This window comes from Fusarium redolens (genome assembly GCF_020744475.1).
Source record: "Fusarium redolens strain MPI-CAGE-AT-0023 chromosome Unknown BKA55scaffold_2, whole genome shotgun sequence".
NCBI classification, from domain to species: domain Eukaryota; kingdom Fungi; phylum Ascomycota; class Sordariomycetes; order Hypocreales; family Nectriaceae; genus Fusarium; species Fusarium redolens.
In genome coordinates, this window is record NW_025763665.1 from 1,088,110 (window position 1) to 1,110,494 (window position 22,385).

The 22,385-nt window shown below is 48.9% G+C and overlaps 4 protein-coding genes across 4 annotated transcripts; 1 reads left to right on the forward strand and 3 right to left on the reverse strand.

Moving 5' to 3' along the window:
- Positions 1-40: 40 nt before the first annotated feature.
- Positions 41-1,947, reverse strand: BKA55DRAFT_500814 (uncharacterized protein; the record flags this gene model as incomplete). Its single annotated transcript, XM_046186774.1, has 3 exons — positions 41-1,234; positions 1,308-1,430; positions 1,927-1,947. The coding sequence occupies 3 exons, from the start codon at positions 1,945-1,947 to the stop codon at positions 41-43; spliced, it is 1,338 nt and encodes a 445-aa protein (XP_046054829.1).
- A 5,239-nt stretch (positions 1,948-7,186) lies between these two features.
- Positions 7,187-8,563, forward strand: BKA55DRAFT_499146 (Alpha/Beta hydrolase protein; the record flags this gene model as incomplete). Its single annotated transcript, XM_046186629.1, has 4 exons — positions 7,187-7,300; positions 7,400-7,443; positions 7,563-8,201; positions 8,389-8,563. The coding sequence occupies 4 exons, from the start codon at positions 7,187-7,189 to the stop codon at positions 8,561-8,563; spliced, it is 972 nt and encodes a 323-aa protein (XP_046054830.1).
- A 2,626-nt stretch (positions 8,564-11,189) lies between these two features.
- Positions 11,190-15,101, reverse strand: BKA55DRAFT_160647 (carbamoyl-phosphate synthase L chain, ATP binding domain-containing protein). Its single transcript, XM_046184978.1, has 3 exons — positions 14,693-15,101; positions 12,893-14,636; positions 11,190-12,840 (listed from the first exon to the last, which is right to left on the reverse strand). Exons 1-3 carry the CDS (start codon positions 14,969-14,971, stop codon positions 11,432-11,434), a joined length of 3,432 nt encoding a protein of 1,143 aa, XP_046054831.1. The 5' UTR covers positions 14,972-15,101; the 3' UTR covers positions 11,190-11,431.
- Positions 15,102-20,524: 5,423 nt separating this feature from the next.
- BKA55DRAFT_684280 (uncharacterized protein) lies at positions 20,525-21,276 on the reverse strand (the record flags this gene model as incomplete). Its single annotated transcript, XM_046198620.1, has 3 exons — positions 20,525-20,795; positions 20,852-20,924; positions 21,204-21,276. The coding sequence occupies 3 exons, from the start codon at positions 21,274-21,276 to the stop codon at positions 20,525-20,527; spliced, it is 417 nt and encodes a 138-aa protein (XP_046054832.1).
- Between the last annotated feature and the right edge of the window lie 1,109 nt (positions 21,277-22,385).

Below are 22,385 nucleotides of genomic sequence, written 5' to 3' on the forward strand. Positions count from 1 at the left end.
CTTTTATTTTGTTTTTTTGTTTCGATTTGAAGTTGGAGTCTTACTCGACAGAGAACAAGACGATCTCGCCTTGCTCGTTCTGTCGAAGTCGGAGTGACCTCCAGAGTTCCTTCTCTTCCTTGCCCTTGCCCAGCTCGCTGCCAGTAGCCTCACGTTCTCGGTGGAAGCGCTTGAGAACCCTGTTCAAGCTGACGCCCTTCTCACTCTCAGGACCCTTATCGACGAAGCTGAGGAAGACGTCGGCTCGAGGCTTGTAGAGAACGACTTGACCAGCGCTGGGGTCTGTTTTGCCATCTTTGCTCTGAGGGCGATACTCAATGAGCTGCTGAGGCTTCTTCTCTTTATGGGACTTCTTGGAGGAGGAAGAGCTCTTCTTGGTCTTGGAAGATGACTTGGTCTTCGTCTTGGACTTGGACTTGGGCTTGCTGCCAGCAATCATGCCAAAGAGGCTGTGACCGGTAGAGGCGTGCTTAGAGTGCTTAGAATGTTTGGAGTGCTTTGACTTCTTCAAGGGACTCGCGGGAGAGATTTCCGGAGCGTCACCGCCGGAGTAATCGGGGGATGGAGGGAAAACAGGGCGCATCATACGGTTGATGCCGCCTGTGAGTCCTGAGTGAAGGACCGGTGGGGCATCCGTCATAACCTGGTCGCTAGGAACATCGATATGTAATCGCTTGCGCTTCTTGTCCTTCTTCTCAGTGCTGGTCCGGCTTTTACGTCTCTCAGATTTCGAAGCTGGTGTAACAAATTCGGCGGCTGGCACGGGGCCACTTCCATACTCAACTGCAGGTTCATCGTCGTCATCCATGAAGCCGTATTCGTCGCTCTTCTCCTTGGGTTCGTATCGTACCAGTGAGTTGCCTGGCTCCGCGTCTAGATTCATGTTGGAAGCATTGGGTGTTTGGCCCGTTCCAACGAGGAATTCAAACACATCAACATGTGGCTCGGGGGCAGCAGAAGGAGGCGTAGGAGCCTCCGGGGGCGGGCCGTTTGGGGATTCATCATCGCTGCTTTCTTCGTACTCGGCCCAGCCGAACTGATCCTCGGGAACATCCTCAACGTAGGCGTAGTGGCTCATGTTGCCAGTGTTGTTCGGGAGAGTCTGAACTTCGGCCATGGCTTGATCTTGGGTGTAATGTTGTTGGTTATCGTTGGGGTGGCTGTGTTTCTGTTTCTTGTTCTTCTTGTCCTTATAGAGAGCACCTTGATACTTCTGGTCTTCGGTCATGCAACTCTATATGATGTCAGATGATTACACAAGATCAGGGGTTAATGGCTACCGGAAAGCCTTGTGGTACGGTACATACGGTATGTGATCGGTATTGGACGCCAGGAAAATACACCATACAATCAATGCAGGTGAAGGTAGCGCCGCGACAGCGGTTGCGATGAGGATCAAGTTTCTTCTTGGTGAGAACGTCGCCGCAAGCCTGTATGTAATATGTAAGTTAGTATAACAAAGGACAGAGCTGATATAAACTACGGCATGAAGGGTATAAGTGGGATGCAAGACAATGGAGACTCGTTCGATGCGGCGGGGTGGTGTACTGGGATATTTGAGGAATACAAGGGGAGGCGAGAGCATGGCAAGACGGTTGTGGTGGGCCAGGAGATCGGCATGGGGAAGAAGGGGTGTCCCTTGAAGGAGGCAGTTCGTGACAAGAATGGTGTGGTGGGAGTGATGTCAGGCGTGTATGAGGTTTGTTTAGGGGGGTGGGCATTGGCATTGGCATTGGGACTGGCATTGACGGGAGTGAAGGGGCATTTTTGTGAGATGGAAACGGAGGGGGATAGGATATGAATATGGCTTGAGCGGCGGGAGCATTTGGATAACAGCATAACTATCCATGGGAATGGATAAAAAGTCGAGACTCGGCGGATGGGAGTGCAAGCGATTCAGAGAATGCACTTCACAGAATAACGTACCTCACATGAAAAGGAAACCATGGCTGCTCAGAAGACACTCGAGTGTCGATGGTTAATAAGTTGGAATGCGCTGTGCAGAGAAGAGAAGTAAACCTGCACAACGGTGCAGTTCTGAGAGACGGTCGGTATTTAACGGGAGACAACGCAGATTCAACGTCTTGAAGAAACTGCAGAATTGCTGGCTTCCAAGAAGCTGGGTGGAGGGGCGCAAGGGCCAGGGGACGAAATGATTCGGCCGAGGGATGGTTTTGAGGCACTCAAAGCAAAAATAAAATCGGGGGCAGTGCTTTTTTCAGAGCTCTGTATGGTCTGGACGAGGTTGCTGATATGACAGGCGCAAAAGACTAGCTGGCCTAAGGTTGCGTTGGGTGTTGCTTGGGCACGACTTGGGCAGCATAAGCTCAACAAGCGATTAGAGGCAATAAAAACAAGGCAAATCAAGCAAGAGTCAGTTGCGAGCCCGAGGAATGCGTTGCGCCGACCAAGTGAAAAGGCGGAAACAAAGTTGGATGTTGATGATAGCACGAGATTGATGGAGGGGCGGGCGGGACAAAGCAGATAGCCCAGCGCCAGCAGACGAGATTGGGTGCAGTCAGGTGGAGGGGTCCTTCGAGACCAGGGTCAGTCAAGCCTGAGTCTGAGTCTAAGACTGAGCCTCTCCGAAAAGCACGGTTCTTGCGACGGGTTCCAGCTCCTGAGGATCACGTAGCGTAGTGTGATGATGGAGGCGCGGGTAGAGTGGGCGGGAAGGGTGGCGTGTGATCCAAAGAATTAAATTAGGAGGGCTCCAAAAGCGAGATGGAGGGATGAATATCAGTAGAGCGAAAGTCTCTTTAGAAGTTAACGACAAGAATGAAGTGCACGCGCGCGCTGATGAAAAGAGTGGGATGTTGTGGAAGAAAAAAAAAAAATAGACGAGAAAAGGAGGGCGTCTCATTGATTAGAGTGGATGCTACAAATGGAACTGCAGCACGAACCCGCTGTAGCGAACGCCCTGAAAGAGGGCAACCACCGCAACAACAGCAACTGACAGGAACAGGAATAGTGACAATAAAACACGAGATAACGACAGGAAGCATCGGATCCAATGCAGACCATCTCACGCCATAGGGAGTTTGGGGGGCTCGTTACCTGAACGCCCAAGCAACCATCATGATCACCATCAACAATCAACAACCAACTCCAGCAAGTAAACGCTCAAAATAGTTCAGAACCGTTCAGTCCAGCCCAACCAAAGCAAGCCTCCAGCGTCCTGCCTGTCTCAGCCTATAAGTGAGTGTGAGCCTGCTGCTGTAGCGACGCCTGCAACAAAATGATTGGACGCTCATTCATTATTAGTAGGAACTTTGATGTTGGGTGCTCATGATGATGACGATGATGCACACCTCAGAACCATCCCTGGAAACTCTGAAGCCGCTCGCCCTGGATGGGTCTTTTGCTCATCAGAACGCTAGTCCAGCCCGGCATTCCTTCAGTTCTCTGGTTACCATTGGCTGAGAAATCAACCCAGACAGGGGCACTTATCAATGCAATGCCGCCCAGTAGGATAGGTTGGGCCTTGATTGGAGACTCTTCGCGCCTGTCCAATGTTCCTCGTCTATCACTTGTAAGAGAGTGTTGAGATGGTGTCAGGAGTTTGTGCCAGGAGTGTCAGAGTTGAAGGGCACAGCATGTTCCCCTTGCCTAGGGTTCGTGGCGCGCTTATTTCATAACTTATGTGCACTCGTTTCAAAGGGGGCTTGACGCTTGTTCAATTTGATGTTGATGATCATCAACAGCGTAGCAATGCGCCATCGAGATGCATGTTTCGCGGTTCGATAGTGTGTGCGTACCTGAGCTGTGGATGGACGGCTTTTCTTGCATACTTTCTTGGCGTGCCATGTCAAACGCCCTGATTTGTCTGTAAGATGCTCAAGAGGTGCCATGCGCATAATCAGGCAAAGAAGGGGCCTCAAAGCGGCAGCGCTCCAACGGATTCCCGAACAAAAAAGGGACTCAGCACTTCACTACAAGGGTTCTTCACCCACTTTGAATAGCTTCTACGACATCAACCTGTTCTACTACGGGGCAGATTAAAGACAAGACGAGGGGGGGAAAGAATATGATATTTCTACCTTTGATAAGAGTTGTGCGCTGTTCAACCGCTTTCCAGTCTATACTCAACGGACACCGGCCTCTGATAACATGGCTCACAGCCACCGGTCCATGCCCGTAGTGCTGCATGAAAGTAATCCAATAGCAGTGAGATACGTGCTCAGCTGTTTGCTTCTTTGCTTCGACCCCAAAAAGAATACAAATCCCATGTTAGTGTGCAATGACAAAACTAGGTTCAGGGCCGTAGATGCTGTAGCCTCTTGCATAAAACTCTCCTCCCGGCTGGCATGTTTGTTTGTATTATTGATCGTTCGCCTATGAACTATCCCGCCATGCCCACGAGTTTATCATGCCGCTACCTGTCATTTGGCTACAGCATCTTAGCCCACCAAGCAGGATACAGCACGACAGGATAGCTGCCAGGTGCAGGTGGAGACTTGGTTTGTTTATGTCACAAAACGAGATTGACTGTCCCTCCAGTTCAACCTCGCTCGCCTCATGTTCATCTTGGGTGGGTTCAGCAAAATGCGCCTTTATTTCAAGAGTGTCTCGTGGTCTGTTTAGTTCACCAAGCTATGCCTCTATTTATCTAGCTGATGGCACAAAGAGGCTAAACCACCGCGACGGTGGGCGCAGAAAGCCAAGGCGAGGCTTGTCTCAGGGGACATCCCTGATCAGCATAACTGCTGTAGTCTACAGTCAGAGCATCATACGAAGCTGAGGAATGGAGACCCAGCTAGCACACGGGAAGACCATTTGGAAAACATTAAAGGGCCGAGACGAGGGGTATGATATCTATAAATTTCCTTATCCGCATTCCTCAGATTTATCCCGAGGAATAAGGATAACTATTTGAAAGACAATGCCCTAGACACTCGTGGATGAGCTGGAGGATGCACACAAAGTTTGTGAAGACCGTCGCAGAGTATGCGAGATATTGTTTCATCAACCAAGAAAAGAAAGCTCCTTCTGTCACAATTTGATAGCCAGGCACATATCACATAGCAGAAGCTAGGAGAGAGGGTCAGAGGCTTCCCGGCGTCTCGGAGCTGGCTACTGTACCTGGATGAGCTTATGCAGGCCATTGATATGGTCGCTCGTTAGCCAGGAACCAGATTGTGATAATGCCCGTGGTTCTGGTATCACATTTGTCAAGTACCCAGCTGTCAGTTCATCTTCACTCTTGAGCATGCAACTGGTTGCACAGCACAAGATTCCTGGTTCAACAACCTTTGGGGATCCATGAATAAGTTATCCTGTGATACGGGCCGTATGTCAAGATCTTCCCGGATCAACAACTGGCGAGATTGAAGCCCGCTGTTTATTGTTTATTAACATGATGTTGTTGGTCCGTGCCATGGAGAAGCTATGTACTCCGAAGACTGGAGACCTCGATCCTAAGTGACAGAAATACTTAAGACAAGTTGTTGATCATTTAGGATAAATTTAGGAGATTCTTTGATTAGTTGTTTTTCGCACCCTTATTAAAGGCCTCAAGTACTAATAAGATACTGCATGTCAACGGAGTTACTTACCCCTGGGAAGAAGCTCTTTCGTTTGTTCGTGCAAGCTTCCTAGCGTAGTTAAGTCGATTGCGTTGAGCTCATTTCCACCGTCATCATGTCTGTACCCCTGGCTGTCTGTCATGTGGTTTATCTTTGATGAGAACAACAGGACGCTGTGATGATAAAACCGTTTGACAGCTGATTAAATTTCATTTATCTCTTCATGCACCTGTGTGATGGCATATAACTATAGCGCCCCCTTGATCTCCTTGTCTCTGCTGATCCGTCTGTTTCGTCGCGTGTATCAGCTTCATTGGTGAGAGTAAGCCAGGAGGCTTCGGGTACCTGAAAGTCGCCCGCCGCAGATGTACAGCCTCCGCTAAATTAGCGTTGACCGTTACCTGTGCTGCGCATATGAGAGGAGTATCTTCATTTACCTTTCTCTCCACTTCATCGAGCTGAGATCACTCTGTGCCCCACCATCGACCATTCATGGAATATCTACTACGTATCTCACCTCCAGAGTCCCGAAGTTATCGATATTGGCTAGATTGGTTCTTGTCTAGACATGGATGGTGACTTCTAGGCAGATCTATTGTTGAGGTGCTAAGTACAACTAATGCTGGATTCAAAGCCTGAGGATAGGCCCAGTCATTCGCTTTCTTGACGTACCTTCATCTTGACATTTCTTCTAGAATTTTAGCTTCTCTTCTTTTTCTCCTCATGACACCTTCAACTCTACCTCTACCAATATCAAATACCACTCCTTACTAGACTTTTGTTCCCTTGGATATTTTTTCGGACACTTGTACATCGTTCTACCAAACTTCAGCATCATCCCATTCTATTTTGTGCTTCCTCGTCTCTTGCCAACCTCGGTATCATCCCAAAGAAGCACTTTTGACCCATGTCATCCTCGTGCGTGGTGCTTCCATAAGTGGGATCGCTTCCGAAGACTGTCCCCAGCGAACAAGAAAACTTCTGGCCTTAAACAAAGGTGTCAAAAATAACTTGTCTAAAGGTCCACTAAGTATATGCTAAACTTACCTAAGTATTTTTGTCACTTATAGATCGCAAAGCGGTCCTCAGTTTTCTTGCCTCACCTGGACAGTCGCCAGGGGCAGCTTCAACAAATTCAATTCAGCTTGTTACTTTTAGGTCTAGGGAATCGAAGAGGCACGGAATATTTACCTATCACCTACTTCCTTTACAGTGATTAGGTATTGGTGTAGTGTGGCAACTCTTGTCACCTCTTCCTTCCTGCCTCTTTTTTACCCTCAGCAAACATCGAGCCATATTTCCAATATCTTATTGCGGAACGCCTTGATCAACTCAACATCTATCGTCAGACAGGTCTCCATTGCTCAGGACTTTTTTTTTTTTTGGGGGGGGGGGGGAGTCACCGTCTTTTCGACCCTCGCAGTTCGCGACCGCCTACGATCTATACGAACCGATACCATATGCCCCTTGTTGCAGTCTCCAGTCTCCAGTCTCAGTCTCCGCCGTCAATCACTGTCGGGGGTCCCATCTCCCCATACAGTCCAACTCAGTCTGGGTTGATAGGTAGACAGACAAGTACGGTCTACCTTCACCTGCACTGCATCAGCCTCTGCATTTGCAGCCATATTGTTGTAATGCCCAGCAAACCGACCAAAGCAACCATGTCCAGCTCCAACTCTCCCACATCCCAAACCTCCAACAGCTACGTCGAGCAGACCGTCTCGGTATTGAGCTCGGTCGCCAGCTACATGCGTCTGCCCGCGTTGGCTTCAACGGTACGTCCACTATACTGCAGCGTGGCTGACAAAATAGTTTTGACTGCAGCCATCCATAACTACCTAGGGACTATTCTAACGTCAATGCGCATACAATAGGGTCTCGCCGCCGTCCTCACCTCATTACTCTACTTTAAACAAAAGTCCGTATACCATTACCATCACCGCCTCTGTCTCCCCTTCCTATCTACTACCAACCTCCTCTTTCTTGCCTGACCCGCATCATCATCAAGCCGAGCCCCGCTAACCCTGCATGCATTAGGGCTCTCATTTACCCGAGTAACATTCCCGCAAATTCTCGCTCAGACGTCCCCAAGCCTTCAGACTTTGGCATCTCAAATTTCGAAGAACTTTACATCCCAACCGACGATGGCGAGAAGCTCTCAGCTTTCTACATCCGTGGCCCTCGCGGCCACAAGAACTCAAACATCACCATCCTGATGTTCCATGGCAATGCTGGCAACATCGGCCATCGGTTACCCATTGCTCGAATGATCATAAACTACATTGGTTGCAATGTTTTTATGCTCGAGTATCGAGGCTACGGTTCCTCAACGGGCCAGCCTGACGAGTCGGGTCTTAATGTCGACGCCCAGACAGGGCTCAACTATCTGCGGCAGCGGGCCGAGACACGCGATCACAAGCTCATGGTTTACGGTCAGAGTCTGGGCGGTGCCGTCGCTATCAAGCTTGTCTCCAAGAACCAGGACGCGGGTGATATCGCTGGTCTGATCCTAGAGAACACCTTCCTCTCCATCCGGAAGCTAATCCCTTCCGTTGTGCCCCCTGCCAAATACCTTACCCTGCTATGCCACCAAGTCTGGCCCAGTGAGTCGGTTCTTCCCAACATCACAAAGGTGCCCACGCTCTTCATCAGTGGCTTGCAGGATGAGATTGTGCCGTAAGTTATTCTACATCCTCTTTTACACTACTACCCCTGATCCTGTGATGATTAAATTTGCATCACCCACAAAAGTTGAAGTACCCTCGTGGTCTTGATATGAAAGCAAATATTCCCTGATGATCGACATTACCTCCTTCTACTGTAGCCATAATTCGACACAGATCACGAAGCTAATGTATTGCAGGCCAAAACACATGAAACAGTTGTACGACCTCTCCGCCGCACCCACCAAGCGGTGGAAGCCTCTCCCAGGTGGCGACCATAATTCAAGTGTCCTGGAAGAAGGCTATTTTGAAGCCATGTCAGATTTCATCGCTGAGGTGACGGGTGATACAGCACAAGAGAAGACCCGCTTGTAGAAACTGGGTATATTTCGTTTGATATTCCATTACGCTTGCATGGCCTTGGTGAAGGAAGGGAAACATACGGACAGCATCCAGCATAGCATCACGATTGACGACACCTACTTTTTGTATTACCACACCTTTGCATACAGTTTCTTCTCTAGCACATATATACGTACACGCTCAACGCTCGCAAACGGCGAGTTCGCAAATCCACAACTAGAACAGAAACTTGGCAATGATGAGACATTGATAAGCTATTTGAGTTTGTTTGCTTGTGCTTGTGGTGGCCTTGGTGGGGGCATCCTGAGCCTCGTGATCCCCTCAACTTGATGTTCGCGTGATACGAAAAAAATTGATAGTGTTACATCAATGTCTTATATACCTATAACCCTTACGGAGTAAGAAAACTTCTAATATCTAACACAGGTGCTAGAAATAACAGGTCTAAAGATATACTAAGTATATACTAAACTTGCTAAGTTTATCCTAAATTTATCTAAGTTTTTCTATTACTTAGGCTCGCTTGGTTTCGGAACAACTTCTCATGCTGCAGATGCAAAAGTGGAACCAATCTCTCTGGCATCAAAGAGTCGTTGGTCGTGGGACATTGCTACATGAGCCAAGCTGAATAGAATGTCGTCGATGCTCCTCTTAGTTTGTGGGGATGTATGTTCCAAACTGCTCTCTTGCCAATGCTTGCTCTGCTTCGGCCTCCTCCACAGCCAGTTTCATCGCGTTGATAGCTACGTTATAGACATTAAAGAAAGGATCCTTTCCACCGATAATTACCTGACGGTCATCACGACTGATACCAGCTTGAGTTGTTGTTTTATGCAGGCGTCTGATTCTCTCGACTAGTTTTGTTGAATCATTCTCCGGTCTCTCGTGTAAGCTGGAGCAAGTCTGAACAATGAAGCTCCGCCACATCGTGAAGGCAATGACCATACCTTCATCAGTCTGATGAAATGTTCTGCGTCTTTGTCTCCGTTACATTCCTCGGGCCTCTCAAATATCCCCTTTGTCGTAAAGTAGAGTTGGCTAGCAGGTGACAAATCCTTCTACGAAATGTCATTAATTCCTGCCAGCTTATCCTCGATGACGCCAACAACGACTGCAAGTTGACTTGATCCCGGATCACTTGAAATTGCTGTCGCTGACCATAATCAAACTGAATTGCCCATAGACCTGGATGGATTGCGATTTCGTGGTCGGGCGATGGGCTCGCCTCTTTGTCTTGGTCCATCTCTGAATGTTGGATAAAGATGACGACTGGGTACGATGGATAAAATGGAGAAAATATGTCGCGCAAGTTACTTGCACAGAGACAAAAGGGGGGGGGGGGGGGGGGGGGTAATAAATGCAGTGCCTCTGGTCGGCAATATGCGCTGTGCTTGGATTTAGAGGATTAATATAAAGGTGAAGGAAAGAAAGAGAAAAAATTCTTACTTTAATTATATAAGATGATATCTAGCTTTTTAACTGTAAATATCAGTAATTTAAATAATAAGACCTCTATATAACTATAGTTAAAGATTAAATATAGATAATAGCTATAGATATTATCTAATGATTGTTTAATATAGACAGTCTAGCTAGTTGTTTTAAAGCCTAATAATAATACTTATTAACTATATAAATATTTTCTACATGTAACACTCTTGCTGCTATAGTATTGAATTCACTGACAGTAATCATTTATATAAATAGATTGCTTAAAGTTTGCGTCCTGCATTGCGAACATAATGTCCTCTCCCTTAACCAAGCTTCTATATGTTGAGGAGGTCCTTCTGGATATTCTCACAGGATGTGGAGAGCTCCGCTAAGACTCTCGTATTCTGGACGATGATAGTTAGTTTGTCTCGATGCAGAAGGATAAACAGCAAGTTCAGCAGTGTGATACTATTGGAAGATTGTCGGAGAGTGTTTATGCAAGCTCCCAGGGCTGTCTTGTGTGTCGTGTGGCTCTTCGCCTGAGATAATCAATTGGGAAGTCAAAGGAAGCAAGACTCTGTGCTTTGATATTCGCACCACAATTAACAATAAAATGTTTAATCCGCAATAAACCTACCATACAAACCCCGGGAATAGTTTATCCAATACAAGTTATAGATCATGAGCTTTTTGGATACATCTCTCACAGGTTGTCTACAATTAATTATTTATTCGACCTTTTTGTACACGATTAGAGATCTCATTAAATCCTGCACTATTTATCAAGGTATTCTACTTGACGATCCAGCGCAAAGGTCTTGCGCCGTTCTATTTAAGACAAATATCATCTTCTATCTTGTGGATATATAGTAGTGGTTACCGGCGAGACTGCCAAGGCTTGAGAGCCCCCCTTTTTGTAACTACGAGGCTCAGTTCAAATTCGACAACGGACTCTCACAAGCAAGGCTTTACCAGATTGGTGATGTCACTGACCCAAAACCTCTACAAAATATGACCATTCAGTCTTTCATCTTTGAAATTTGGCTGCTTGTTGTTTGCTACTCCTCGGAGCTTACCTAAACAAACTCCCTCTGGCCCCTTACCGGACACCAGTAAGCATCTCTATAGAGACAAACTAATTTCAAAAATTACTAAACTCACCTATATAGTAATATTTCAGAAGATATTACTTTCAGTAAATTTAGTGGTGATAATTACAGAATTCCTTAAAGTGCTATAAATCTATAATAAAACTTCACAGAGATTGGTAGAAGCCTGGCGATAACTATAACCTCAATGAGTTGATTCATAATTGTATTCAAAGTTTTTTCAAAGAACTATTCATAGGTCATCTCAACGCGCCAATCCCATAGTTTTAGGGTACTTCCTGATATCCATAAGTGTCATTAAACCCAATCTTTTATTTCCTTGCGCAACCAGACTTGAGCCTTACGCCTTCTCGATTCGACACACGAGATCAGAACCATCAACAGAATCGCCCTCACGGACTTGAAGGTTTGAAACCTTGCCGCTGTGCGGCGCAGAGATACTCATCTCCATCTTCATGGCAGAAAGGATGGCGATGGGGTCGCCCTTCTTGACCTCAGAGCCCTCGTGGACACGGAGCTCAACCAGGACACCAGACATAGGCGCGCCGACCTGGCTCGAGTCATTAGCATCGGCCTTAGGTCGGCTGATGTTCTCAACAGCAGCCTTCTTGTCAACAACAGTGACCTGTCGGACCTCTCCGTTCATCTCGAAGAAGACCTCGCGCTGACCGGTGTTCTCGGACAAGGGACCGACGGCAAGGAGCTTCAGAATCAGGACCTTGCCCTTCTCGAGCTCAACGTTGAACTCTTCGCCAATCTCAGGACGAGACAGGAAGTATCGAGTGGGAAGGACGGAAAGATCACCGTACTGCTGAACGAACTTCTTGTAATCCTCAAAGACCTTTGGGTACATAACATAGGACGCCACATCGCATTCGGTGACTGGAGCACCATACTTCTTGCCGAGTTCACGCTTTGTCTTGACGAAGTCGACGGGGTCGAGGAAGAGACCAGGTCGCTTATCGAGCTTGCGACGGCCGCGAAGGGCATCAGATCGCAAGGGCTCAGGGAATCCGCCATAAGGCTGGCCCATCAGACCTTCAAGGAACTCCAACACAGAGCCGGGGAAATCGAGTTGGGAGGCCTTAGCCTTCACATCCTCGGGGGACAGACCGTTGGAGACCATGAACTGGGCAAGATCACCGACGACCTTGGAAGTAGGAGTGACCTTGACAATGTCACCGAGAAGCTCGTTGGCATGCTCGTAGGCCTTCTTGGTCTCAAGCCACTGGGATCCGAGACCTAGCTGAGAAGCCTGGAACATCATGTTGGTCAACTGACCACCGGGGATCTCGTGCTCGTAAACCTCGGGGTCAGGTCCAGCAAGATGGGCCTCGAAGGGAGAGTAAAGCAAACGAAGTTGCTGCCAGTAGACGTCGAGTGATCGAACAAGCTTGGGGTCCAGACCAGGGTCACAGTCACTGCCCTCAAGCGAAGCAATGATGGCGTTGATGCTGGGCTGCGAGGTCATGCCTGACAGGCTGTCAGTGGCAGCATCGACAGCATCCGCACCCGCTTTGGCGCAGGCGACCATTGAAGCCACACCAGTACCGGCAGAGTCGTGTGTGTGCACGTGGATGGGAAGGTCAGGGTACTTCTTTCGAATTGATCCGATCAGAAGTGTAGCCGCGTGGGGCTTGAGGACACCAGCCATATCCTTGATACCCAAGATATCAATGTCAAGGGCGACAAGCTTATCGACAAGGTCAAGATAGTACTCGAGATTGTACTTCTTGCCAGGGCGAAGCACTATAAGGATGGTCAGTAGGTAAAAACCAAGATGAGGAACGGGGTACTGTACTGTCGCCTGAATAACTGATGGTTCCTTCGGCAACTCCGCCAGCCTTTTGAACAGCTTTAATTCCAACCTCGAGTTGGTTGATGTCGTTCAGGGCATCAAAGACACGAAAGATATCGACACCATTCTTCTTGGCCTGGTCAACGAAGTGATCGATAGCGTTATCAGGCAGAGAGGAGTAAGCAACACCGTTAGCACCACGGAGAAGCATCTGGAAAGGAATGTTGGGAACAAGCTTTCGCATCTTGCGGAGTCGGTCCCAGGGGTCCTCGTAGAGGAATCGCATAGCAACATCAAAGGTGGCACCACCCCAGCACTCAAGAGAGTACAAGTTGGAAAGCGCATGGCTGGTTTCCTTGGCAATACCGAGCAAGTCGACAGTACGAACGCGAGTAGCCAGAAGTGATTGGTGGGCGTCTCTCCAAGTCGTGTCCATGAGCAGAGTACCCTTGTACTCGCGGACAGCCTTCGCGAAAGCCTTGGGGCCCTGCTCGAGAATGATGTTTCGCCATCCCTTGGTGCAGGGTGTGGAAGTATCGATCTTCTCTCCGGCGGAGTTGATGAGCTCAGGGACCTGGATTTCACCCTTGAACTTGGGCTCGCCGATCTGGCCCTTGATGCTGCTACCGTTGACGGCAACGTCGCCGAGGTAGGCAAGCAGTTTCTGGGCGCGGTTCTGGCTGCCAATGAGATCAAAGAGTTGAGGGGTATCGTCGATGAAAGTGGTCCAGCAGTTTCCATCAATAAAGGTAGGGTGAGTAAGGAGAGAGGCAAGGAAGGGAATGTTGGTTCGGACACCTCGAATACGGAACTCGATCAAGGCCCGGAGAACCTTTCTACGAGCAATTTCGTAGGTAGAACCATGGCAGGTACACTTTGTAAGCATAGAGTCGTAGTGGGGAGTGATAACAGCACCGGCGAAACCGTTACCAGTATCCAGACGGACACCGTTACCGCCAGATGATCGGTAAACCTCGATCTTTCCGGTGTCGGGTGAGAAACCCTTAGCAGGGTCCTCAGTTGTGATTCGGCACTGGATAGCGAAACCACGGGTGGAGATGCGATCCTGGGTGAGGCCAAGCTGGTTCAATGTGGCGCCAGCAGCGATCTGAATCTGGGCGGCAACGATATCGATACCGGTAATCTCTTCAGTGATTGTGTGCTCGACTTGAATACGAGGGTTGATCTCGATAAAGTAGTAGCGGTTCTGCTGGTCAACCAAGAACTCAGCAGTACCGGCATTGCGGTAACCGGCAGTCTTTGCCAGTCTCACAGCATCAGCGAGAATGTTGTCGCGGACCTCAGCGGGGAGATCCTTGGCAGGGGCAATCTCAACAACCTTCTGGTGTCGTCGCTGAACGGAGCAGTCACGCTCGTACAGGTGGACAATGTTGCCGTGGTTATCACCAAGAAGCTGAACCTCAATATGCTTGGGCTTGTCAAGGAAACGCTCAACGAAGACAGTTCCGTTACCGAAGGCGGTCTTGGCCTCAGAGGTGGCACGCTCAAAGGACTCCTTAAGACTCTCTTGGTCGCGGACTACTCGCATACCACGACCGCCACCACCGAAGGCAGCCTTGATGATGATAGGGAAACCATACTTGTCAGTGAAGTCCTTGACCTCCTCGTACCTCTCGACAGCACCCTGGGTACCAGGGACGACAGGTACATTGGCAGCATTGGCAAGCTTTCGGGCAGAAACCTTGTCACCAAGGGAATCGATCACATCGGGGGAGGGGCCGACAAACTGGTCCGGGGTTAGCGCACGGACGGAGCGGGAGTGGTGGGGTACTTGAGACTCACGATGAGGCCAGCCTTCTCGACACTGCGGGCAAACTCGGCGTTCTCGGAGAGGAAACCGTAACCTGGGTCCTTAGTTAGCACTACGAATCCCGGATGCCGAAAATTAATATCCATACCGGGGTGAATCATCTGCACGCCGTGCTCGACAGCGATTTTGATAATCTCATCACCAGCCAGGTACGCGCCAACAGGGGTATACTGTCCACGCTTGCCAATGACGTAGGCTTCATCGGCCTCTGAAGGAGTGGTCAGCAAAGGAATCAAGACACAAATGGGCATGGATCGATCGCGTACTCTGTCGGTGCATGCTCAGTCGATCCTCATAACTGTCCGAGTTAGTTTATGAAATCTTGTGTCGCTAGAATCATGGTTTCAAGTGAGGGGTACCTGAAGACTGCAACGGTGTGCAGTGAAAGCTCGTGAGCCTGGTAATTGTCAGTGCCATAGTTCAGGTCATGAGCCGTTTGAAACCGACAATCGAGACTTACAGTTCTGAAAATCTATAACCAGAAATCCGTGTCAGCTTGGCAGTGTCTAAAATGTACGGTCGGGCGGAAGGAATGGACAGGCAGTCATACACGAATGGCTGTTCACATGTTAGCGATTGCGGGTCTAGGATAGGGAATGGGCTGTTTGACTTACGAATTTCACCACGGTTGGCGACTGTAGGAGAAAGAGAATCAAGTCAGCGCAAGTCCTCCTGATACGCAACGGGGGCGATATTGTTCCCGAGATAAGCCATTGGTGGCTGTCAAGAAGGCGCCAGCTACTCACCAAGAATCTTCTTCACATGCATGATGCTAGAGTTGGCACGAATGTGGTGGACAGTGTTGGCCTCCTTCGGCTCATCGATATCTTCCTCCTCGAAGACATCGTTGAATGTGAGTGGTTGCTGGGGAGCAACGGGAGCGATGCCAGCCATCTTGGGCGATCTGTGTCAGCGACTTCAGGAATATGAAGAAGTTGAAATGAGCGAAGGCGAGAAGCTCTGGCAAAGTGGGAGCTTTATCGAGAGCTTAATGGCGGGGTCTCTTTGACTTTTAGTAGTGGGGTAATGAGCACGCTTGTCGGTATGAAGATACCACGACAGCTCTTCCAGCTCACGAATGGCTGCGATATCACCCAACAGCACAAAGAATCGGAGGCAAAGGGTATACTCGGTAGCGATAAAGAAAGGTATGAGGGTTAGAAGAGAGAGATCGAAGGGAAGGGATATGCAGGCGGGCGAGGGGATTTTGTAGAGCAATGTAAACCCCCAAGCGTGTGTCGTCGGTGACACACCCGGCCTCCGGGGGGAAGAGCTATCCAGGACGGGAGGGCGTGCGATTGAGAAAGCGGACGGTGAGGGTGTGTATTTTGGAGAAAGCCCGAAGGGACCAAGGTGTGAGAAGGCGCGCATCCAATGCCATACCATCCCAAGAAACCATACGGCGCGGGCGGAGTCTTCTCCCACTCGATCTCCATCAAAACTTTCCAAGGAACAACCAGGGCATGCCACTAAAACACGACCAAACTATGACTCTAACGGATCTGTTTCGGCCTTGGAGACGTATCTCCAGGAGGTTACGAGCGTAAATAGAAGCGCGGTATTCTACACAGAACAGAAGAGTCTCGAGGCGGTTCCCTGGTAACGGCTGAGGAGTGGAACTTAAGCTCGGCCACGCAGCTACCTACCTACCTACTATACCGCGGTACCTCGCCAACCTAAACTCTCTATTACCCATGTTTCTATGGCGTACAAGTGAAGTGCGGTCACTTTCCCGCTGAATGTGATTCCTTTTCAGTGTTGTGGTGCATTCATCTAGCATTCACGGATCTATGGAGATTTCAGAGATGCTGTTGACCGGCCCGGTCATGCTGATACCACCAGCTGCAATGTGCAATGGGGGTTGCCAACGGTTGCAGAAATGGAAGAAGCAATGATGGCAGAAGGCGGCTATATAAGCAAGAGCGGCAATGGCACCAGTATGGCGGGATGCGCCTCGAAACGCTGGGGTCAAACATGAGAAGAGCGTGGTGGTACGGCATGGCTTGAACAATGGATTTCATCGCGCCTCACCCGGGAACATTCAAAATGAAAACAGGTCACACAGGTCACACAGGCATGGGGGAGTATGGGGGTGTGTGGTCAAGATCTGTCACAAATTCGCACAAGTATTCTTACGTGGGTTATGATAGCGAAACAACATCTATTTGTGGTCTCTCCCTCATGTAGCCATGGAGATACTCAGAGGAGCGCCTATCAGATGGCCAAGAGCACCCGGCTGGTCAAGTGCCGGTGCTTCGAAACACGGCGATTGACAATCCACGAACTGTAACTGATGAGCTTTGACAGCGACCAGTTTTCTCGGTCCTGTTTGCAACGAACAGCGAGAAAAGAAAAAGTGAGTTGACGCAACTCATTCCGCCGACACATCTTTGTTCAACGAAAGCCATTGGCCAATCAACGCTCTCTGATAGTGACTGGTCTCCCCTCCATGACTTGAGGGTATTATTTGGCTCGAGCTCGGGGCTTTACTATCAGCTCTAGCTATCTGCCTATATCTCGATATTCATCTCTCGAGCTTTCACATAATCTCAACACCCGCCGATCATCGATTTCCGCTCTCACGCACCTTACCAGACTCAACCTCTCGGCAAAAGAAAAGTCTTCTTCTCAACAATCCGGCCTAAAGGTGCTTTGCGCTTCCTTGTGTTTCGTCCACGTACACCGACCAGCGCGCACCTTACCTCTAGGGGTTTTTATTCTAACCTCTAGAGGTTGCCGCACCGCAACCTTACCTCTAGGGGTTTTATTGTCCCACCCGCCTGATGCTGGCGTAGGAGCCAGCAATCTGCTCGCCTTGCCCATAGGTTGCCATGCCATGGACCAAGGGAAGTCCAGTCAGAGGATCCACGTTGGCATCATACTGGGCCTTCCATAATGCCGAGGATGTTGTCGGTTCTGAACGATGTGTAAGTACAATCTGGTAAATTTAACCTGGATCCCTGCCTTGATGGCTGTAACAGCCAGAGCCGCAGAAGCCTCCCCTCTTGCTGCATCGCATTTTCCGCAGTATCTCGGGATTGAAGTCATTGGTACCACAGCCGCTCTCTGTCCACCGTAATACCGCACACCTTAACCAAAAGATCTACCTGACCCCCACCATTGATTGGACCCTGACTGCTTTTGTTGTCCAAGCTTGAATCTCAATCTGTAGCTCGTGCAATCCCCGAACTTCAAACCAGGCTCGAGTCCATGCCCCCCAGCACTACAGACCGCATGTGGGGTATCACCGTATCGCCATCCCAGGTGTTTTGAAGCATTTACGCTACCTACCGCTCGCCGCTCGCCAGTTGATCCTGTCTTCTTTTTAGGCTGTATACGATATCAGTTTTGCAATAGTCATATTATTCTATGAGAACTTCGCTTGAAACCACAGTCACCCAATGGAAAGGTGATTGGGGACAGTCGACAACCAGTTTGTCAGTTCACTTATCGTGATAGGTCACATCCAGTTGCACAGACTTACAGAGCGTGAACCTCTGTCAACCAGGAATGACGATCACGCCCCGATGTTGTTACATATCCTCGTACGTACTTTGTTTGAAGAAAACGCCCCAGCTCATATTTGATCGATTTCTTCTCCGAGTCAATTTCCTGTCTGCATCATGTGTTTATTCCCACTACATTCCACCCCCACGGAGGTCAAAGACCGGCGATGCCTTAGTTTTAGATGAGATCGAACCAGCCAAAGCCCACATTATCCCAACTCCTTGTGGTTCATGAAAAATGCGGAATCGGGATCCCTTGTTTAAAAGAAAGAAAAAATTAAAAGAAAGAAAAAAATTAAAAGGTTTATGCAATTCAGATATAGGCTTTAGTGTTCTTTACCTTAAGCTTTATAAAGATTTTCTGAAACTTATGATTACTCTTACAATAGAAGTTAATCAGTCGACTTGTGACTATCCCAGGATCTTCCCTCTTGATGGCGGCATGGCCTGCCTAACCACTCTCTCGGTGGATGAAGACCGGCGCATTGCATTTGTTGACTAAAATAGCGCTTTCATTGGTGCGCATTTGGCCACTCCTCGCTCAATATGTTGGATTTTGTGACTCTATGCTGCCACTCCGCAGAACGTGAGCCTCTACTGGTGATGAACACCACTTACAAATTCTTTTCTTGTCAGACGGACAGGTTCTATCAATCCCAGATTGGATATGAGTTGCCAGGTGTGAATGCCCAGCTGTTCTCTACCAGGTAGGTGTAGAAAGCGAGCTAGGTCCGACCTCGGCCTTCGGTGTACCCCTCCGAATAACTTGTTTAAGAAATTCTGGCAAACGGTTGGAGTTGAGTCGAGCAAGGGAATTGGGGTAGGGCTGAAAAAAACCGAATAGGAAGGCATTCTCTGTTCGAGTTCAACTAACTGGTGCATGGTGGGTATCCAAAAATTTGGTTGACCGAAATGGTTGAAGCACCGGCGTTTTCCCCTCACAAATGCCGGGCTGGAACAGGCAGTTGGGGTCAAATCTGGAGCCTATGACAGTGGATGATCGATCTATGGATGATGCTTCCACTCGAGCATTACCTAGCAAACGTGTAAGGGCTTCTTGATATCACGATTCAATGCGATCAATTACTTCTCGTTCAAGTGGCAGATGTGAAAAACCAGGGGCATCTCAGCTAGCCCATTATTTCTCAACGCTGAGCAATCCCATTCGATAAGAGACCAGCTTCTGAAATCGAGCTCCATCCTCACGTCTCACACCTGGTCGTGAAGCGTTGCAGATTATACAGATCATGTGGGATCCTCACAAGGGGCTCGAAATGATGCCATTCCATACCCGACAGGCGGCTAGCAATGGCAACACTCGGATACGGTAATGGTTGGGTAATAACCGCAAGTGTTGCCGGCGTTGCAGGTCGTTCACCGAGGATCCAAAGCCACAGAGAAGGTTTATCCCCACGTTCACGGACAGAAGCCGACCAGAACATCACCAGATCCGCCTAGGCAAAGGCTGGGGTAGGCACACTGACCTTGCATTTGCTGATCAATGCTAGCTAGTCAGTCACCCCTGGTTTCTCTTTCACCTTGACCTTATTCCGTTCCTTCGGGAACCCGGTGGGGGAAGGCCAGGCACAGGCACGAGAATAGTCGGGAACTTCTATGCAAGATTCGGGAACCAAGGGGTCCACCCCCGGTTCAGATCTATGTTTGTATATTGTCTTCAAGGGACTTACGTACCTTGCTTTCATGGATCTGATTCACAGATGCAAGGGTGCATGCGCTGTTATTGCAATGAAACTACATCTTGTTTCTATGAAGCAGAATGTCAAGACATTAGCTATGAAAACGTCAACAAGTCTTGGTACATAAGTATACGAGATTGATGAGAACGAAACACTAGCATGCTCTTAATATGTCTAGATATGCCAATCCCATACCGATTTGTTATTCTTAAGAAATAATCATCGGAAGCCCTTCCGGGGAATTCATTATATCTCCGTTTTGTGGGGGAGCACTCCTCCTCATCACTCGCTCGTAACATTTCGATGTGGCATTTGAAGGCTTGATTTATTTGCTCTAACCATGTTCATTGACCTAAGGACCCCCGCGACGCGATCTTCTCGTTGCACCTCTTCAGGCACAAGTACTGCGGATACCCCAACTCGGGGTGCGATTCTAGATGTTCGAGGGGACAAATTCTTGTAAAGTTACAACGTTGTTGTGCGGTAGCTGTGTGCTGCCACTCTCCGAATCCCGAGGTACGACCCGGAAACACTCCTATTATGGTCGGCATGCAGCCCGACACACCGATCCCTTCCAATGACCGTCGGTCTGGTAACCTCTTTATTTGCTGACAGCGTTCTGAACCTTCTCCGTGGCCTTCTCAACCTTTCCCTTGGCAGCCTCGGCCGCCTGTGCCAGCTGCTCCTTGGGCATATTCTCCTTTCCGCCCCAGTAATGGTAGTTGAGGTATCGATATCCTTGGGTGAGCTGGGCACCAGCGTTGACAAAGTGGCAGGCAAAGAGGAGGTAGTTCTTGGGTGTGACAGCCAGGGAGTATCGCATGAAAGTACCGGCGTAGATGATCAGAGCACCAGTCATCTGTCCCGAGATCCTAGTAGAGGCAAAGTCAGTTATGGTTCGTGACGGTACATCACTGGTCTACCATACAATTCAGGGCTCTTCTGTGTGTCCATGATGGCCGCGAGAGGGATACCAAAGTTGGAGACAGGGCCCCAAAAGTCTGCGAATATCAAGAGTCAGTCTAAGTCTCGCCACGTTGATTACCCCGAAGCTGCCGTGCTCCAAAACACGCATTGCACGTCAACACACCCTCCAACAGCCCAATTGACATATTCCAGAAGTACAACTTTTTTTTCGCATCTTTTCTATGCCTAAAGCGTGCTTCTATATGCATTGTAGCCGTGGTGTTGCTTGTTGAGTTGCAATATCACAAAATTGCGCTTTCGGAGACGAATCGGAGCTCATGCAAAAAACATAACAGGATATTCGAAAGACGTACGGGTCGAGCAGACATAGTCAGTCACCGGGTTTGACCGGATTTTGGCGTTCGCAGCCTTGATCAGAGCAGCCATTTCGAAGGATTTGTATGGGCGACGTCTTGTGGAATTCGGAGATGGAGCGACCTGTCGTTGCGTTGAGGTTGATGGCTGTCCCTCGCACTCAAATTCAACACGCCGAACGGGAAATCAACGTTGAGGTCACGTGCATGGCCTATCTACTTCCTACTTCAACCATTCCCGTTGTGTTACCATAATAAACTCCTAACCCCAAGCAAACGTAAGAAACCGTGCATTCTCTACACTATCTTCTCAATACTTTTGTGTCTGATGTTGATGTAAGATCTAAATTCTGCCCGAGGTGCAGAATTGTCGTCGCTACCGAGGCCGTTCCCTATAACCCACCGACGGTCTGGGACTGAGTCTTAGAGGAGCCAAAAGACTCAAGACTTGTATTCAAGGTGCCAAAATAAACTGATCAAAATGATTCCCAAATTCATTCTAAAGTTGCCTAAGTTATCCTAAATCTGTCTAAGTATTTTTATCCCTTAGTCCTAAGTTTTCTTCCTGTCCCCTGCCCGCCCTGGTGAGGGCACCGCTGAAGCATGGGGACCTTCGGAGGTTGTCCGTCTGCAACAAGCAATTATTCCATGTTGAAGGGGCGTGTGTGAAAGACGGCTGACGCCACACTGCCGAGTTTAGCTCCTGACTTGTGAAGCTCGTGAGAAGCTATCCCGGGGGTTGGAGGCTGTCCCGAGCTCCATATGGAGAGTATGGAGCACCCGTACCCCAGATGGATATTGGGGGCCCAGAGCCTCAAGAAATTCTGTCTCCTCTCCATATGACGCTATTCAGTCACCAATTGGCTTCATTATTACAAGAACCGTTGCTGTACCAAGCAATATGAAGCTGAAGGTGACTCTCATCTAGCAGACTTTCTTAAATGTTCTGGCGCCTTCTGAACCATGCTCTCGGTTGAACGCCAATTCCAGCTAAATGTTCGACCATCAAACTTTCAATGTGACTATTTGTCAAGGATCTTTGATTCCTTAGCTGTTCTCAGTTTACAACCGTCGTGAACGAGATGTTGTTTGTGTCTAAGCCGGAAGTGGAGCCAACGGGCATCCGGAGCCGGTACCGACATCCCGGCCTCTCCCGAGATCTCTTGTCAACGTGATCAATCT

Coding starts and splice junctions, on each gene's coding strand:
- BKA55DRAFT_160647 (XM_046184978.1), bottom strand. CDS start 14,971: ATGCCCATTTGTGTCTTGATTCCTTTGCTGACCACTCCTTCAGAGGCC. Junction 14,637..14,692: donor TCGAGAAGGCTGGCCTCATC/GTGAGTCTCAAG, acceptor ACCCCGGACCAG/TTTGTCGGCCCCTCCCCCGA. Junction 12,841..12,892: donor CATCAGTTATTCAGGCGACA/GTACAGTACCCC, acceptor CCATCCTTATAG/TGCTTCGCCCTGGCAAGAAG.